The 20,187-nt window shown below is 40.8% G+C and overlaps 1 protein-coding gene across 1 annotated transcript in view; it reads right to left on the reverse strand.

The window, feature by feature from the left end:
* Positions 1-20,187, reverse strand: part of TLK1 (tousled like kinase 1) — a 132,682-nt gene that overhangs the window by 24,044 nt on the left and 88,451 nt on the right. The window contains 5 exon segments of the mRNA XM_037912070.2: positions 647-736; positions 830-921; positions 2,003-2,084; positions 8,063-8,160; positions 17,627-17,693. Coding sequence (XP_037767998.1) covers positions 647-736; positions 830-921; positions 2,003-2,084; positions 8,063-8,160; positions 17,627-17,693 — 429 coding nt within the window.

Genomic DNA, 20,187 nt, shown 5'->3' on the forward strand with positions numbered 1-20,187 from the left:
ATTAAGGGAAACGGGCATAACTAGTTAATTAAAAACCCAACATCAAAGCATTTGTATTCAACAGAAAAGAGACTACACAAATATTAGTGAGGCCATGTAAAAACTTTCCTTTTTGCATACTTAGACAAGTTTCTTGATAAAAAACATAGTGTAATCTCTTACAGTGAAATTCTGTGCTGGGTATCTTAAAGGTACAGCCCAAGGGAAGCATGGTAGTGGTTATGGATACTCCTAATCCTGGCCTGCACAGGGAACTGGAGAAGCCCCTGGTGTAACTAAGACAGCACTGGAGGTCTGTCTAAGTTGCAGTAGCTTCCCTGGGCTGTCCTATGTACTACAGTGCTATCTGGACTCACTTGCAGCACTGTGTGCTGCAGTCCATCCCAACATGCCCCTTATATGAGGGTGTCCCCAGAAGGCAGCCTTACGACTGTCTTCCACAATGTCTGCACCATGGGGAATTTTCTACCAGCCAGAACTGGGGCTTTTAGAGCCCCTTTACATTATTGCTCCAGTCATTTTAGATAATGAGGTCAGAGCTGAGGTGAGGATCTCACCCTTAGTGTTCAAATACAGTCTTCATTTTAATAAAAGTAAGGTATTAAAAATACTTGGAATGTTCTAAAACCAGTGTCATTTCACTTACGTATCTGTATCCAGGGAGAAGTAGTCATAGAGTTTAACTATCCTGGGATGATCCAGTTCTTTGTGTATTCTATACTCTCTGCAGGCATGTCTAAAAGAAGATGTTTAAGATGTTTGTTAACTTTCCAAGATCAACAGAACACAGTTCAATTTACCACAAGAATCCTAAATTATTAATATTTACTTGTGGTAGTTTTCCTTCTTCTCATCTCTCCAGCTTTTGTTAAGTTGGTGTATTTTCACAGCAGCGTATCTTTGTTCATAAAGATCAAAAGCCTAGAAAACCAGATATGGGACAATTACAACTAAAGGTGACAAAAAAACAACACCCAAAAAGGTCCAAATTCAGCATATAATCCACAGATCGACAGACAAATTAAGCAAAATGAAACTATACAGATGTGTTATAGAAAAACACTTCATAATCGTGAAGACCCAGTTAATTTGACGTATACAAACTTTATTACACAAGTAACACTACATGCAGTTTGTAGAGCCATGGTGTTGCACTAGATAGCTTATCATAACATTGACAATTTTGTTCCACTTTCCTCAGATATTTTCTTATCCAGCAAGACTTCTGCCAATTTTATATTCAGAAAAATAAATGTATCCGGAGAAGCTATGACTAACCAAGAGGTTACATCTATGTTTGGGTTCACAAAGGCTCATTTCAGTGGCAAGCGCTCCCTTCTATGGCTGTACCACAAGTCCCTAATTTTCCAATTTGTGTAATGCATTTTCCTTAGTGTACATATCAGCAAGTCTACAGTCACAATTCTGGCTTCTTCCCTATTACCAATGGAGCCTTTGTCTATTGATTACATAAGTATGATCAGTGATGCTCAGCTCAGTGATGCTCTCTCCCTCCATAAATAAGCTAAGGAGTTTTTCCAGCCTTTGTTTAAGAAGTGCTACTGTTTTAGAACCACAGTTGCCAACTTTCAGGGGGTAAATAAGCACCCCAACTTTCACAATAAGCCAAAAATCAAGCCACTCCCATTTCAAAACAAGCCTATCCCTAAGAACCCAACACTCTATGTGACTAGATCCCCCAGGTGTGCAGTCTGGGATTGTGGTGGGCCCACTGTGCACCCCTGACTCTCTCCCCCCTTTGCCCCTGCTTGCCAGGAGCCGATCAAAAAAAAGAAGCAACAAGCTACAAGTCAAAAACAAGCCAACAAGCAACTGACAAGCCAATTAAGCCAAAAACAAGCCCAATTTCTGCATTTTTTTTCAGTGGTTTGGCACGTCTAACTAGAACCCTCTTAGTCCGGGAGATCAAAAGTAAGAAAATTATATATATAAACTTATGTGGCTATGAAATATTACATTGGCAGACCAAAATACAGATTACCTTATATACTTCACTGAAGCCACCTCGACCAAGTAAATGAAGTAATAAATATCGTTCATTTAATGTGGGATGATCTTTGAACCTTAAAAAGAAAGTAGGAAGACTTCAAGTAACAGATACATTTCAAGCTCTACTCTAGGTCCCTTCATATTATTTTAACCTAATTTATCCGAGTATTTTTTGATAAGAGAAAAACCCTGTTCAGTAATATTCAACTAAATATAATGTTAAGGCAGCACTGTGTAATATAGCTATGCAGTTTTTAAAATAGTAAATTAATGTTCTCATTCTATGGTATTAAGTCAACAACTGCTACCAAAACACTGCCATTCAGACACTTAGTTTTGTTCAAGTCTTTTTTGAGAGATTATGAGAAGTCTAAGTTTTACCATTAAGCTTTTAACTGTTTATATTTTTACTATATGTGAGTTGAGTCCAATGAGAAACAAAATTTCAGCTGTTCTTTTGGGTATGTACTGTCTGGGAAAAAGTGTTCGAGCTACTTTTGATTTTCAAATTTTATTGGATCAGTAACAACACAAATTATACTTTCTATTTGCATTTTACATCACTAGTTCCAGTTCCTTGTTTGTTTTCAAAAGAAAAACAAACCCAAAATATTTCTTAACATTCCTTTTTCCTTCCCCCATCCCTCAGTTTAGCCTTTGTCCCATGTCCCATATACTACAGGAAGACGAGACACCAGGAAGGTGGTTTAATTAGGCTGCAACTTTAAGTAACCCACCTTGGACCTATTTGGCAGTAACTTGTCCAGGACAGGTCACCCTTTCTTGATAACCTGTTCTACCCATACCAACAGCCCCTCACCCCATAAACTTGCTGGGACCCTACCACCCTTCCCTCATACAAGGGTAAAGGAAGTGGAGAAGAGGGGGTTATGTCCTTATTATGCCAGACATTAGGAGCGCCAACCTCATTCTCCACTTTCCTTATGAGATGCCTTCTCTTAATCCACTTCCAATTCCAGTGCACCAGGGAAGCGGACCACTTTGGAACAATTACCAGCACTGCACACCTATCAAGCTGCAATAAAATTAATTTTTACAACCCACCCCACCCTTCAGGTCCCTGGGCTGCTGAGAGGAAGTTGAAAAATGTACTTTGTCCAAGCCAAACTTCACTGAGGGAAAATTTCCTTCCTTCCCAGCACCAAAACTAGTGTTACTCACCAGCAAGGCCCCAAAATCTATTCTTACTCTAATCCCAGGAGGAGGGAGGGGAAGCTTTCCTTCTCAGCACAGGATGGCATCCCAGGGAAGGGTTTATAATTCCTCCCTTTGGATGCAAGGGAGACATAGGCTTATGCTGCACTCTTCTGTCCAACCAATGAGCCACAGACTCCTTCACAAGCCCATAAAGAGGCTAAGTGTCCATAAGGAAGGGAGGGCTCATGTACAAGTTCTTAAAGGGGCCAAGGGTTTTCTTCCACCTGCTGGCCCAGACAAAGCATGTCCCTGCTGCCCCGAGGCTGACGGGGGAATGGGAATGATTTGACTATCTTTTTGCCAATATGTGGGATTTCCTAAATTTACATCTGTAGCATTGTATATTATTGTAATATGTTTCTTCAACAATGAATTGTGGCAATGCTTTAATATTTTTTATGGTGTCCTGTTCTTAATAGTCACATGTGCAAATCATCAGCCTTTTTGAATCTGTTCATTTCCCACTAACATTCTCAGGTTATGGGGCTTAGCCATCTTCTACCGTAGACCTCTTCCCACCCACTCAGAACTAACAAGGGTAAAGTAGTCCTAGTCTTTGTGCCAAGGACAAAGTCAGTTGTGCCTAGGAGAAAGGACCAGTTGTCCCTGGATCAGGAGAAGGTGTTTGACAGGGTGGACCATGGGTATCCTCTTGACACTCTGCGAGCGTTAGGCTTCGGACCCCAGTTTGTGGGTTTTCTCCAGGTGCTTTACGCCTCCGCAGGGTGTCTGGTCAGACTCAACTGGACCCTGACTGAGTTGGTCAGCTTCGGGCGGGGAGTACGGCAGGGGTGCCCCCTCTCGGGCCAGCTGTATGCTCTGGCAATCGAGCCCTTCCTCTGTCTCCTCTGTCGGAGGTTGACAGGGTTGGTGCTGCAAGAGCCAACAACGTGCTCCTCGTGGTCCAGGACCCGGGCAACTTGGCGCGGGTGGAGGCTTGCCAGGCCGTCTACTTGGCAGCCTCCTCCGCCCAGGTCAACTGGGTCAAGAGCTCTGGCCTCGTGGTCAGGGACAGGTAACAGGTGAGCTCCCTACCACCCGAGCTTCAGGCCATTTGGTGGAGCGTGGGTCCGCCACTCTATCTTGGCATTTACCTTTCTGCTACGCATCCGTCTCCGCCGGCAAACTGGTACGGTTGAGAGGCCAGGGTGACAGAGCGGCTCCAGAAATGGACAATACTACTCCGGTGCCTCTCCCTTCGAGGGAGGGCACTCGTGCTTAATCTACTAGTCCTGTCCATGCTCTGGTACCGGCTCAACACCCTAGTCCCGGCCCTGGGTTTGCTGGCCAACTTCCGGATGGCGATTCTGGAGTTCTTTTGGCCAGAAGCGCACTGGGTCTCTGCGGGGTCCTCCACCTGCCCCTGGAGGAGGGAGGGCAGGGCCTGAAGTGTCTATGCAGGCCCTACAGAGGCTCCTTTATAGTTCAGTTAGTCTGGCGTGGAGAGTACTGGCACATGCCTTTCTGCGCCGCTTCCAAGGGCTCCAATATGACCAGCAGCTCCTTTATCTCCATCCAAGAGGTCTTCCGCAAGACCTCTCGGGGCTGCCGGTGTTCTACCAGGACCTACTCCGGACCTGGAAACTGTTCTCAGCTACCAGGTCTGTGGCAGCCACCAAGGGGGCAGATCTCCTCACGGAGCCCCTGCTACACAACCCCCAGCTCCGAGTGCAGGTGGTGGAGTCCCCCTCGGTGCGCCAAAGGTTGGTCCTGGCAGAAGTCACCAGAGTCGGGAGACTCCTGGACTACGACCAAGGAGACTAGCTGGATCCCCTGATGCTCACACGGCGCATGGGGCTCTCCAGGCCTCATACTCCCTGGTGCGTACTTCAGGAGGTGAGGGCCGCCTTATCGCCTGCTGCTCAGGCCTACCTCGACCGGGTCCTGTGAGAGGGCATGCCCTGCCCACCTTCCACCCCAGGCCCTCCAGACCTTTTCATTGGGCCCCTGCCCCATAGACCCGACTGGCTTCCCCCTAGTCCCTTCAATGTGAGCCGGCTGCACAATTTGTAGCCGGTTCGTTTTCAGACTGTGCCAAGGAAACATCTATACATGCTCGCGCTCCACACCCTTTACTTCCTCACCCTTGCATCCCGCCCCGACACAAAGTGGCGGGACCTCCTGCCACCTCTAGAGGGTGAGGAGCCCAGGTGGGCCAGCCTATATTCCACCCTAGTCCCAAGGCCCGCTGGGGATATCAGTTGGCGGCTCCTTCACGGGGCCGTGAGCACAAACATGTACTTGGTGCGGTTTACCCCCTTCCTGGACACCTGCCCCTTCTGAGGTTGAGGGAGACCCTGGCGCACGTTTACCTGGAGTGCGCCAGCTTGCAGCCCCTATTCTGGCTCCTCTTAGATATCCTGTTACGTTTTTGGCTGCACTTTCCCCCTCACCTCCTCATCTACACACTCCCTATCTTTGGCCCCACAAAGTCACGGGACCTCCTAGTCAACCTCCTCCTGGCCCTGGCTAAAACGGCCATCTATAAAACCAGGGAGAGGAGGTTGAAGGACAGGACCTCCTGTGACTGTGGGGCCTATTTCTGATCCTCCGCCCGTTCAGGCATCTGGGCAGAGTTCCTCTGGGTGGCGTCCACTGGCTCCCCTGACGCCTTCGAGGAGCAGTGGGCGCTGTCCGGGGTTCTCTGCTCGGTGTCCCCAACAGGTTCCCTTCATTTGACCCTTTGACTGCACTCCTGTGCCTGTTACTTCATTAGTTGTCCCCCGGAATCATTTGGTTTCCAGGTCCTGTGGATCCTCCCCTTAGGCTAAGGGGGGTCCTTCCTGGATCCCAATAGGAGAAAGTCAGTTTATCCATGCTCATACTGTAACAAACTCCCTGAATCCATCAGGCTTTGTAAGATGGGACGGGGTATGTGTATTTCTCCTTCATAAAGTGTGCAATTTTGTTTTTAACTGTTGATCCAGATGAGTATAGCGGTTATGACAGAGATCCATGATAAGAATAATCCTAGTAGGTATGATTCTTGTATTTGTTGTAGCTAGAGCTATTGTGCACCCACCACATGTGTATTAAGAATCCTCTCACCACATTGTTTCCAGCATAGTGGTGAGACACTGCTATGTACTCTTCTCTCTCTGATCTGGGACTGCTTCCTTAGTTTTCTGCAGAATTTATGTAAGGCCTTGCATGTTAGGGTTTGCCAGTAGCTGGGTTTTTATATTTACATAAAAGTGTGGGTTGAAGTATGTGTTCGGGCATAGCCACAGTAACATGTAGTTACTAGAAGTAACAAATACATTACTATCTACTGTGGCCATCTATGAAACATCAAAAGTTTCATTTCTCATTATCAAAATTTATTTGTATGTTCATGAAAACTTTTGTCTAAGAAAAACAAAACACTTTAAAAGCAGATAGTTATACGTACCACCAACCAAATTCAGGGTATCATATATAACAGTGAGGTTGATTTCATAGCTCTAGGGACACAGTGTCCTCCAGGAACACCAGAAACAGAGGATCCAATCTATTTTTTAAGTGATGGTACACACGTACTTCCATCCACCCAACACATACACAAGATAGGAAGTTTTTCATTTTCCAACACAGAATTTATAATCATCTACTGCAGAAAATCAGCACTGACGTACATGGACTCCTACAGAGCCTGTGTAACAGGTACTGTTCTCAATTTCAGAACAGGAAGCACAGTTTGGGCTTTCCTACCCAGGTACTAGGGTTGCCAAGTCTCCAGGATTTAAAGATTAATCTTTAATGAAAGATTATGTCATGTGCTGAAATCTCCAGGAATTCGTCCAACCAGATTTGGCAACCATACCAGGTACTACTGCATAGGATAGCCAAAACCTGCCATTCTCCAAGAATCAGTAAGTTCCTTCTTGTTAATCCTGCTTCTTTATTTTAAGTATGCTTTCTTCTTCAGTTAACCAAATGTTCAGTGCATCTGAGTTCTACACATTGGACAGCCACCTAATGTCTAGAATTTTTGTCTTTAATAAAGGACAACGTTGTGCCATTGGTTTTTATGCAAAACATCAATGTCAGTTACTTCTTGAATCCAAAACAATGGCAAAATATGGCCCTAATGCTACAGCCTCACAGCAACCACACTTTTCCCAGCATATGGCAAACATTAAAAATATTATAGATTAAAAACTCATCCATTTGCGTTACTGGGGGCTTTAACACTTTTGGAAGTGCTGAAACCATATATGTAGTTTCATTATAGCCAAAAGAGTAAACATAAAATTAAACTTTTGGTATCCTCTACCATTATTGAGGAGCTCACTTTACTCAGTTATGTAATATATAGAGTCACAGTTAATTCTAGATGCAAGTTTTATCTTACAATCGATTAACACACAAATTCAAATGCTGTAATAGGTACCAGTAATATATACATGACTTAAGTCATTTGCTTTTTTGCGCTTTTTGGAGCTTTGATAAATATGTGAACAATACCGCAATAGAGCTGAATACAGTGTTACACCAACATAAAATTTCCACAAGTGCATCAAGATTTCACCATGTCTACAGGCATTACTTTCAGATGTGTGGGTTGCTTTAGACTCCCTCATAATTATTCTTTATGTCAGAACCGTGATGTAGCAAGTTTTAGATTTTCTGCATTTTCAGCTCTACATGCTCAATCCCTCATATGCCTTGTAAATTATATTATAACCATTATTTTTAGGTAAAATTACAGTCCATTTAAGGCAAGATAAATATAAAAAGAGAGAACACCTAATAAAAAGTTATAGTATATCCTGTTCAATTTTGGTGAAGGTGGTTTTTAAACTACATTAGGTTTTTAAGAATAAACATGCAAAATTAAAATCTAGTGGCTTACTGTGAATTGTCTTCATTGTTTATTCTTTTGAGTTCTCGTATGTGAAGATTTCTAACTCTTTCCAAACGTTCGAGTTCTGCTTGTATTTCGGCTTCTTCCTGCAAATGAAATAATGAACTATAAAAGCTCAATTTACTCACTGTTTGAAAAGGATATTTTTACCCAGGCATCAATACTGGTAGTGATGGAGGAACATTACATTACAAAACGCTGCTGAACCAGAAAACCGAACTGCTTTTCTCTTAATACCTGAACAATTCATAGAGATAAGGTTTAAGCCTATTTCAAGGAATCCTTCTCTCCATGAAACCTATAAGTAATGGGATGTTCAGTTTTGTCCTGTACTGTGGGGATGCTACTCAAATCGAGTGGCAGCTGGTTTTGTACCTCAGCCAGGGAGAGAGATTATCTGGGTCTGAAATTGATGTATAATGTGAAAAAAAAATTGAGATATGTGCAGTTTTAGAAAAGATGCTTTAAAATATTTTAAAGCTCAAGTGTGAAACAAAGCAAGACTAGGCAAGAATATTCATAATAATCTAAATATTATTTAATTAAGCATTTGATCTGTAACACTGATCAAAGAATATTTTTGTAGTTTCAGAGTTCTCCCGTTTATGTGTTATCGAGATCACAAATGCTGAATGTATGTTGTCAAAGACTTACGGTGGGATTTTCAAAGGCACCTAGGTGCATCAGGAGCAAAACCCCTAATTTAAGCACCTCTGAAAATCTCATCGGTACTCTCCATACTTGCCTATTCAAACATCCTTTGGTTACAATTAATTTATATCAGTGATACTCAGACGGAGGCTCGCAAGCCACAAGTGGCTCTCTAATCTGTCTCTTTAATGCAGCTCTTTGCAGCACATGATATTAAAACCCTGTGTGACTGGTTAATAACTTAGATTGGTTAATAATTTAATCAGGATGCTTTTACTATGTTATTAACCAATTAAGTTATCAATTTGCAATATGTTATTAACTTATTTGCTTTGGGAATTTTTATATATATATATATACACACACACACACACACATTCATTGTTTCATACACACACACACACACACGTTACAATGAATTCACACTATTGTGGCTCTCTTGAGTATCACTGATTTATATCCCATAGTACAAGTACACAATTTAATGATGCTTACTTGCAGAAAGACAGATATTAATAATTGATGTTCTAGCGTCAGTAAATATGCTTCCTACAAGTAGAAAATGAGTTTAACAAGTTTAAAATTTAACTGAAATATAAAGTCATTCCACCAGCATCATCATCTTATTACTATGACTACTGCGCTGTCAATGGAATACACTCTTTATTAGCTTTCTAAGTGTTCCCATCCAGTAGTATTTTGCACACATCTCAGATTAAGAAAAGGAGTACTTGTGGCACCTTAGAGACTAACAAATTTATTTTTAAGGTGCCACAAGTACTCCTTTTCTTTTTGCGAATACAGACTAACACGGCTGCTCCTCTGAAACATCTCAGATTAAGGCATTTCTAAACTATTTCAGAATAAGCACTGTGAACAGAAAGTTTAGAACTTTATTACTACTTTCAAAAAAATGTAGATTCAAAAAATATTCAGTATTTTTACATTTTTGTCCTAAAATGAAAACAAAAATCACACTGGTATGCACTCTACTCCATCTTTCACACATGTTGTAATTTCTAGCACGAGAGTTGGGTATGAACAAAGCTGTTATATTTAACACAGCCAAACTGGGAGTCAAGGATTTTGAGAATTTCTGAGCAGCAGTAAGAAGTGCTTTTAAAATGGGACTCCTCAAAAGAACAGGGAAATGATATCTGAAATCCTGTTTATGTTAATAGAGAATGATCATCATAAAACCTGGAAATCAATACTGGCAGATAATGAACTATTCATTTTCAAAAAATAGGTGAACATGGGACATTAAAAGTACCAGCCTACAATTTTTTTTTCTTTAAGATTGTGAAATGTTCATTACAGTTATTTAGCACAGTGTCTACATTATATTTTATCTACTGACATACTGCAGGGGTTTTCAAACTGGGGGTCGGGACCCCTCAGGAGGTAATGAGGTTATTACATGGGCGGGGGCTGGGGGGGGGGGGGGAGGGGTGGAGGTGGTCATCCTCCACCCCAAACCCTGAGTTTCCTCCAGCATTTATAATGGTGTTAAATATATAAAAATGTATTTTTAATTTATAGGGGGGGGGTCACACTCAGAGGCTTGCTATGTGAAAGGAGTCACCAGTACAAAAGTTTGAGAACCACTGACATACTGTGTTCATAAGCCATACAGACCAAAGGTCCATCTAGCCAGTGTCCTGTCTTCCAACAGTGGCCAATGCCAGGTGTCCCAGAGGGAATGAACAGGTAATCATCAAGTGATCCATTCGCTGTCGCTCATTCCCAACTTCTGGCAAACAGAGGCTAGGGACACCATCCCTGCCCATCCTGGCTAATAACCATCGATGGATCTATCCTCCATGAATTTTCTAGTTCTTTTTTGAACCCTATAACAGTCTTGGCCTTCACAATATCCTCTGGCAAAGAGTTCCACAGGTTGACTGTGCATTGTGTGAAGAAATATTTCCTTTTGTTTGTTTTAAACCTGCTGCCTATGAATTTCATTTGGTGACCCCTATTAACACCTCCTTTTTTACTTTCTCCACACAAGTCATGATTTTATAGACCTCTATCATATCCCCCCTTAGTCGTCTCTTTTCCAAGCTGAAAAGTCCCAGTCTTACTAATCTCTCCTCATACGGAAGCCACTCCATACCCCTAATCATTTCGTTGCCCTTTTCTGAACCTTTTCCAAACCCAATATATCTTTTTTGAGATGGGGCGACCACATCTGTACACAGTATTCAAGATGTGGGTGTACCATGGATTTATATAGAGGACACATGATACTTTTTGTCTTATTATCTATTCCTTTCTTAATGATTCCCAACATTCTGCTCGCTTTTTTGACTGCCGCTGCACATTGAGTGGATGTTTTCAGAGACCTAACCACAATGACTCCAAGATCTCTTTCTTGAGTGGTAACAGCTAATTTAGACCCCATCATTTTATATGTATAGTCGGGATGTTTTCCAATGTGCATTACTTTGCATTTATCAACATTGCATTTCATCTGCCATTTTGTTGCCCAGTCACCGAGTTTTGAGAGATCCTTTTGTAGCTCTTTGCAGTCTGCCTGGGTCTTAACTGTCTTGAGTAGTTTTGTATTATCTGAAAATTTCCCCACCTCACTGTTTACCCCTTTTTCCAGATCATTTATGAATGCTGAATAGGACTGGTCCCAGTATATACCACTGGGGATCACCACTATTTACCTCTCTCCAGTCTGAAAACTGACCATTTATTCCTACACTTTGTTTCCTATCTTTTAACCAGCTACCAGTCCATGAGAGGACCTTCCCTCTTATCCCATGACAGCTTACTTTGCTTAAGAGCCTTTGGTGAGAGACCTTGTCAAAGGCTTTCTGAAAATCTAAGTACACTATATCCACTGGATCCCCTTGTCCACATGCTTGTTGACCCTCTAAAAGAATTCTAGCATATTGGTGAGGCATACTTTCCCTTTATAAAAACCATGTTGACTCTTCCCCAACAAATTATGTTCATCTATGTGTCTGACAATTTTGTTCTTTACTATAGTTTCAACCAGTTTGCCTGGTACTGAAGTCAGGCTTACTGGCCTGGAATTGTCCGGATCACCTCTGGAGCCCTTTTTAAAAATTTGCGTCACATTTAGCTATCTTCCAGTCATTTGGTACAGAAGCTGATTTAAACGGTAGGTTACAGATTACAGTTAGTAATTCTGCAATTTCACATTTGAGTTCCTTCAGAATTCTTGGGTGAATATCACTTCATAATTGTGACAATACAACGTGTGATTCTGCCAGATTACTGAGCACCATTGTTTCCACAGAATTAGACTTGCATGAACTGGGGGGAGAGTTGACAGCCTTGCCTCAGTGGAATGACCCACGAAGGGAACAGAATACCTCTCTTTGCAACTACAAGCTTATAATGTGAAACATTAGAATAAATTTATTGGTAAATTGATCTACGCTTGTTCAACAGAAAACGTCAGAGACAATGTTTTCATATTTTCCCTGTACTGTTTGTTAGGTTTCCAGTCTAGATAGTTCTGCTTAGAAAGTTTAAATTAATTGGAACGTAATTTAGAAAGAATGGATAATACCTTACTTCTAGAATAACTGCCTCTTTGGTTAACCTTTATAATTACAAAACGGACTGGAAATCAATCCATACACAAAAGCAAGTAATTATGGAATTACTCTAAGATGATACCCGCTTAGAAAAATTACCCCCTAGGAAAGAAGTGTTACCTATACTGCATAATTGACTCAACTCTATGTTGTTGCTATCTGGAATATAAATTAAATGAATATATCTCCAACAGTCTTAAGATACAGATCAATCAAAAGACTGCCAATGGAATCAAGGATCCCTCCCCATCACAGACAGGACAAAAAACTATCTGCAAGATAAATTTTCAATGATAAGAAGGACCAAATCCCCAATTTTCAGCAGTTGGACTAGTGCAAGGTACCTCTTCTGCTGGCAAAACTAAGTGGAGTATTGGTTTTTCCTAGTATACAATACTATTTGCATTTTCCTGTTTGTATGTTAACAAGCCATTTTTTTCATATTTAGCTTCACCCTGGCAGCTCTCAGGTGAATATCCTGAAATGATATGCAGCTTCTCATAAGCCATTAGTCTTCTATTAAGAATTTGACACACACCCATTCTTAAAAAAACCCTATTTGTCTCTTCTTGCCAGTGTTATTCTCAGAGACTACGGGGAGGGGGGATCCTGTTTGCCTCTTTTGGAGTTCTGTTCATATATTATGCAATTCAGTGGTTCTCAAAATGTGGTTCATTAGACCAGTGTTAGTCCAAAGAGAATTGGCTGGTCTCACAGTTTCCAGATGTTACTTCAGACACTAAGGTTTTGAATACCTGTAAACAAGGAAGAACCAGCTATGTAAAAACATAAGAACAAGAGCCATTAGGATCTAGCAGGAGAGACATTTCTTGAGGAGCTGGGAAACAAGAGGACCATTTGTAAGCACCACACCCAGCAAAGAAAGGAGCAACATGAAAGCATTTAGAGAGTGAAGGGAAGGAGGACCAGGCAGCAAAGAACCAGATGGAGAAGGCATGCAGATGGAAATAAGGAAGAGTTACGGCGGCAGAGAAACACATATCTAGGGAACACTAGGAGATAAGAAGAACCAATAAAAGTGAAGATAAAATGAAAAGCAAAAAGGAGACTGATTTTTTTTCTAAAAAAGGACATCTAGCACATTATAGAGTTACAAATAAATATTTTTCTAATATTACTTTTTACAGACAGACACACACACACACTTATTCTGCCACTGATTAATTTAGCTGTATTTTTAAACTGAGCCATTAGTGAACATGGACATATATTTGCTTATATATAGAATTCAAATGTACAAAATGTAAATATAATAATGTATATATAAAATCAATGCAAAGAAAAGTCTAGAAACCTTGAGTTTGGTGTGAAAAATAAAATCTGAAAATCTACTTTTTTTTTTTGTTTTAAACTGGAAGTTCCACTTCGGTGATTTTGACGATATCCTTGACTTACAATTAATTTTAATAGGAAGTAAATGGAGAAATTTTAGTGAAACTTCAAAATGTCTACCTGCAAGGAAAACGATCAGTAGACACATATACATTGGATTTAAACTTTCATTTTAGTTCTCCTGTGTTGCTGCATTAGCTTCAAACTACCAGACCAGGTATATTACTCGATTCTAAAACGAAACACAGAATTATTTACAAGTAAAATGGTTTGTAATTTTTAAGCATATGCTTAGCTTTTCCCATTTGAATGGTCCCTCTGTTTAACAAAGGAACTGCTCACATGAGTAAAGTTAGGCATGTGTGTAAACCTTTGTAGCAGTGGGGCCTTAAATGCTTTTTAAACAATCTATCTAAAACTACTCAACTGTTGCTGAGTCACTGACTGACAAAAAGCATTTCCTCCCCAGAATGAAGTCTGAAAACATGCCTGCTCCAAGAACAGTAAGTGCTTCCAATTTGCTTTTTAACCACAAGAACAGAGTCAAATACATTTATGCTGATTAATTAAAACTAAATATATTTTCTTCTATTTTTCAAGAAAAATGTTTAAGAAACAAATAAAAAAGTCACCATGCCAAGACACAAATGAATGTCAAAAAAACAGTGATATTGGAAAATGTAGATCAGACACCCAGATCAGAGAGACCATTAATGGTACTCTGCCAAGGAGGAAAGAATAATAACTAAGCCTGAGTTTTTGTGTTTAATGCCTCCACTAATCAAATTATATGGGAATTTTCAAAGGGGATATGTATTTTAACATTTTAAAAAACCCCTTTCCTTCCTTTGTGACACCCTCTTTGCATTTCCTGGCTGATTGAAGCTATTCCAGAATGTGACATAAATATCAAAACTGTCATTGCAACCTAGTTTATCCATGGTATTTATGTTACAGAATGTTACAGCATTCTCAGATCTTTACTGAGTCAAAAAGTATCATGAGGATTCACAGAGAGCTTCAACTTTAGTCACAATATGACAGATATCATTTCCATTTTCAAATGATAAATACAATTGAAAATAAATGGTTTGTAAAACTTATTTCTGTGCTGAATGCCCCTGACAACTTGGTTAGTCAAGATATTCAGCAAAGATATTTGACCTTAAATCAATTTTCATTTTTACTTTAAAACACATTGTTAAAGGAACGGCTGAATTCATGAATTATTCTAACAGAGGAAGTTCATAACAAGAATAAAGCATATCAGCGCACCTGGAATTATGGACAGGATATTGCCAACACAAAATATTTACTTCCACAGCATTGTTTCCTCTGTACACAATACAAACTTGACAGATTGTAACATTCAGAGGTGTGACACTAGAGCACACAAAGCATCGTAACACCAAATCAGTTAGCATAATCTGGGCCTAAACATTTTTAAACAAAAGAGAAATTCTTAATCTTCCTTCAGGCTGAAACGTGGCAATTCTGGACACAAAGACAGCCAGAGGGGAGAGACAAGAAATTTTAGTTGCACAAATAGAACACTGCCTGGTTACCAACTATCTTGCTATTTCCATTCTAATTTTTTCACATTAACCATTCTAATTGTAGTATGTGTATAACATTCTTTGCTAGGGCTACGATTCTGTCACAGAGGTCACAGATTCCATGACTTTCCAGGACTTCTGTGACTTCTTCTGGGGCAAGGCTGGAGCAGCTGTCAGCCCCGAGGAAAACACACTGGGAACAGCTGGGGGGAATGGTGCCAAAACAACTGATCAGTAGCAGTCTCCAGGGCCGCTGGAGCAGCGGCTGGGTTTGGGTTAACCCCCCTGGGGCTGGAGCTGCAGCAGGGGGCTGAAGTAGCTACAAGCCAAAGCAGTGCTCTGTTTGTTGTCCTTCCCCGCTCCCCCCTCCGGGGTATTTTTAGTAAAAGTCAGGGACAAGTCGTAGGCTTCTGTGAAACTGTGTTTATTGCCCGCAACCTGTCCCTGATTTTTACTAAAAATACCCATGAGGGAATTGTAGCCTTATTCACTGCATCTTGCATTGAAGCTAAGAACTGGAGTAATATGCCCTTTTCCTAAGCAGAGATCAGAAATGTGATTTAGTGGAAGGGACAATGAGGTATGGAGCATCTTACAGCAGGAAGCTGAGTCCCCTCAACTCCCAATGACCTCATCTGTGGGGCCTACAGAAAGATAACAGTAGTATTTCGTATATTTTGATATTTCATATTTAATGTATTGTTACATAGCTGATAAAACGTATATGCAGCAAATACCATTAATGCCAAACAAAGATTAAAAGTTGCCCTGTCCGTACCAGTCTCATTTGATAAGCTCTACCCATTGAGTCAACCTTCCTTCACTCAGTGACCAGAAAACAATAATATCCCTACATTATAGAATCATAGAACTGGAAGGGACCTCGAGAGGTCATCTAGACCAGTCCCCGGCACTCAAGGCAGGACTAAGTATTATCTAGACCATCCCTGATACGTGTTTGTCCAACCTGCTCTTAAAAATCCCCAATGATGGAGATTCCACAACTTCCCCAGGCAATTTATTCCAGTGCTTAACAACTCTGACACTTAGAAAGTTTTTCCCAATGTCCAACCTAAACCACCCTTGCTGCAATTTCAGCCCCTTGCTTCTTGTCCTATCCTCAGAGGTTAAGAAGAAAAATACTTCTCCCTCCTCCTTGTAACAACCTTTTATGTACTTGAAAACTATTATCATGTCTCCTCTCAGTCTTCTCTTCTTCAGACTGCACAAACCCAATTTTTTCAACCTCCCTCATCGGTCATGTTTTCTAGACCTTTTGTCATTTTTGTTGCTCTTCTCTGGACTTTCTCCAACTTGTCCACATCTTTCCAGAACTGGACACAATACTCCAATTGAGACCTAATCAGCACAGAGTAGAGCGGAAGAATTACTTCTTGTGTCTTTCTTACAATACTCCTGCTAATACATCCCAGAACGATGCTTGCTTTTTTTGCAACAGCATTACACTGTTGACTCATATTTAGCTTGTGATCCACTCTGACCCCCAGATCCCTTTCCGCAGTACTCCATCCTAGGCAGTCACTTCCCATTTCATGTGTGTGTAACTCATTGTTCCTCCTTAAGTGGAGTACTTTCCATTTGTCCTTATTGAATATCATCCCATTTACTTCACACCATTTCTCCAGATCATTTTGAATTTTAATCCTATCCTCCAAAGCACTTGCAACCCCTCCCAGCTTCGTATCGTCCACAAACTTTGTAAGTGTACTCTATATGCCATTATCTAAATTATTTATGAAGATATTGAACAGAACTGGACCTAGAACCAATCCCTGCAGGACCCCACTCATTATGTCCTTCCAACATGACTGTGAACCACTTATAACTACTTTCTGGGAATGATTTTCCAACCAGTTACGCATCCACCATATAGTAGCTCCATCTAGGTTGTATTTCCCTAGTTTGTTTATGAGAAGGTAATGCAAGACAGCATCAAAAGCCTTACTGAAGTCAAGATACACCACATCTTCCACTTCCCCCCCCACCCCCAAGGCATGTTACCCTGTCAAAGAAAGCTATCAGGTTGGTTTGACATGATTTGTTCTTGACAAATCCATGCTGACTGTTATTTATCACCTTATTATCTTCTAGGTGTTTGTAAATTGCTTGCTTCATTATTTGCATTGATCCAAGAGGTCAGTGCAGACTGATACAATGTACTCAGTACCTCATGAAGCTAAGCATGCTGTCTCTCCAATACTCGAGAATATGCCACATTAGGGAACAGGAAGGAATAAAGTCATTATTCAGCATATACAGAACTCTTCATTGCTTACTGGTAATCAATTTTGTAAGACAGCTCTAACAAGCTCTTTTTACACTGTGACAGTATTAGTTTTTGCACTTCGATGCATAGCAGCAAAAATCACAGAGCAAATGACTACACATACCTTTTTAAGATGTCCTAATCTAAGTTTGAAAATTTCTTCCTGTTCATGATATTCTGCTAGAGTCAACCTGCAAAAATAATAATATACAGTTATAGATTTTACTATCTTATAAAAGATACAGAAATATTCATATTTTAATGTATTTGTCAAACAACAGTAAATAGCATTCTTTATTTACCATTTATAACTACCAACACAAGATCACATTTAAAATTGTATCTGGATTTTTTTTTTTAAAATAATATGTCATTCCATTATTTATAGAAATCTATCTGGTACTCTGAAACATTAATTGTTTATGCTAGGACCACTTCCCATTCAGGAGACCACTACTTGGTACGAGATCTTCTCCTTAACCATCTCCCATCCCAAAATCTTAGCAATTGCCTCAGTACTTGGTTCTCAAAATATGTCACTCAGTGCACTACCACAAAGGAATCCATAGACAGTTTGAAAGAATCTAGTTTAAGACTCAGGATTTCCAGATCATTGTCTCCAATCATAGAAATTAGGGAAGGTAGTTAGGAAGTAGCATGGAGCGGAACTGCATCATGCATCCAAGTTGAACAACCTCAAATATCCAGTGAGCTGTAGTAATTCCACTCAAAACTGCAAGGAAACAGACTAAACAGATCCCCAAAAGAAGGGGAAATGGAGAAAAACCAAAGTTAAAACCACCTCTCAGTTCTCATTCAATGTGTCAAATCTGAAGGCTTGATCCCAAAGATGACAAAATGAGTGGAAGAAGATTAATCAGCTCACTGCCTGACATACTTTCCACGGTTTCTTCTGATACTGCAAAGTCTGCACCTTCCAGAAGTGAGGCCGGAATTTCAGAATGTCATGTAAGGTCTCTAATACCAAAAAGAGTTCTCCCTCTTCAAGACTGATGGAAGGACTTCCCGAGACTTACTGCTGTTATACTTCGGAGTCTTCTATTCTTTGAAGCACCTCGTTCATCTTAAAATTGAAAGGGCTCTCCCCATCAAATAGGAGTAGGTCTCCACAGATCTGAGCCTCAGAATAACGTAGGAGTACTGAGGAAAAACAACTAATGCCACCATAAAAATCAAAGCATCTGACATGTCATGCCTGTAAGACATGCTAGGACGCTGAACACTTTTCAGTCACCATCTTAGAGCATTTTTCTACTTGTCAGAAAGGTGGTCAATGAGAAGACACATCTCTTCCCAAAGATGCAATTGGTACCTAGCCACACAGATCCCCAGAGAAATTTACTAAACATCTCTCACCAAAAGTCAAGCTTTTTGGTGTCCTTACCCAGTAGAAAGGTAAGAATTATCTTGGATTTTTGTCAACCTTTCAATTACTACTGACACCACTAATGAGCCAATATAGGTACAGAAATACTGGAATTCCTTATTGTCACTGCCTTTTTTTAAATATGGCTGGGATTGACATTGGAATCAACCAGATGTCTTTAGCAGGGTCCAGTAGTTCATTATTAATGTAGCAAGACCCTCTTTCTCTTAGTACTGCTGGATTTCATTCGAACAGTTAAAAAGGCTATCTACGGACATCTGAATTTCAGAGCTTCAGTCATACGTTCTAACATCTCGTGAAACCGGCTGATATCAGGGGGCAAAACAAACAAGGACGTGGCCACGTCCCCAGGAAAATTTGAGGAAGAAGCAATCCTTCCTTTTAAGACAATGTTGTTTCAAAGTGCCCGACAACTTCTTCTTTGTTGGATGAAAGGCAGTTATGCACACCAACCGAGGGGACAATTTTACAGATACTGGTGTGGGCAGCAGAGGAAGTGGCAGTGAAGACAAAAACCTTAGCTGTCTGGGAGCAGCAGATGGGTGACTAGCAATAGGTTTTATGTCTGACCTTCTTCAAACCCACAAGGGAGAGGATATCCTTTTGTCATTAAGGTCATATAGCCCACATGCTAAATGGAGAGCAAATGAATGGAGCCTCAAATGGCTTGTCCCAATAGGCCAGAGAAGTGAGCACAAGTGAGAACATGAGCCCTGGACAAACCAACCACTCCAGTTCCAAGAACTGTCACGATGAACCTGCCAGCTGCACAAGACAGCACCAAGGCTGAGCCAGACACTCACAGAAGAAAGGCCCTGACTGAGATTTCTCCTCAAGGTCCATGTCCAGTGTCTGATACATGGACTGGATTTGTTAGGTTTCCTTGAGTAGAAAGGCAAAGAGCCTCGGCTGCCCAAAGGAGTCAAGATATGATGACCCTACACACATCATGGCAAGAACAAACTATTGGTTTGCATGTCTACTTCTAGAAACATGGAGAGACACAATGCTCAGCAGATTTAGGTAGTGAAAGTACTTGGAGGCCACAATAAAAGTTAGAGGACCCCCTGATCTAGAATAAAGGCACAAACACAAACTAATCACTGGAAACATAAGTTTTATATCAAACCCTCCAGAAATCACTCTGGGCACTGAGTGAAAGTCCTTCAGCCACAGCTAGCTGAAAAAAGGAAGGAACTAAGGCAGTTTAGGAAACCTGGTCCTTTCATAATCTTGGGTACCTACATGCAGAGCCAGGATAGGAAGTTTGTATAGCT

Source organism: Chelonia mydas, chromosome 11, assembly GCF_015237465.2.
Source record: "Chelonia mydas isolate rCheMyd1 chromosome 11, rCheMyd1.pri.v2, whole genome shotgun sequence".
Classification (NCBI taxonomy): Eukaryota; Metazoa; Chordata; order Testudines; family Cheloniidae; genus Chelonia; species Chelonia mydas.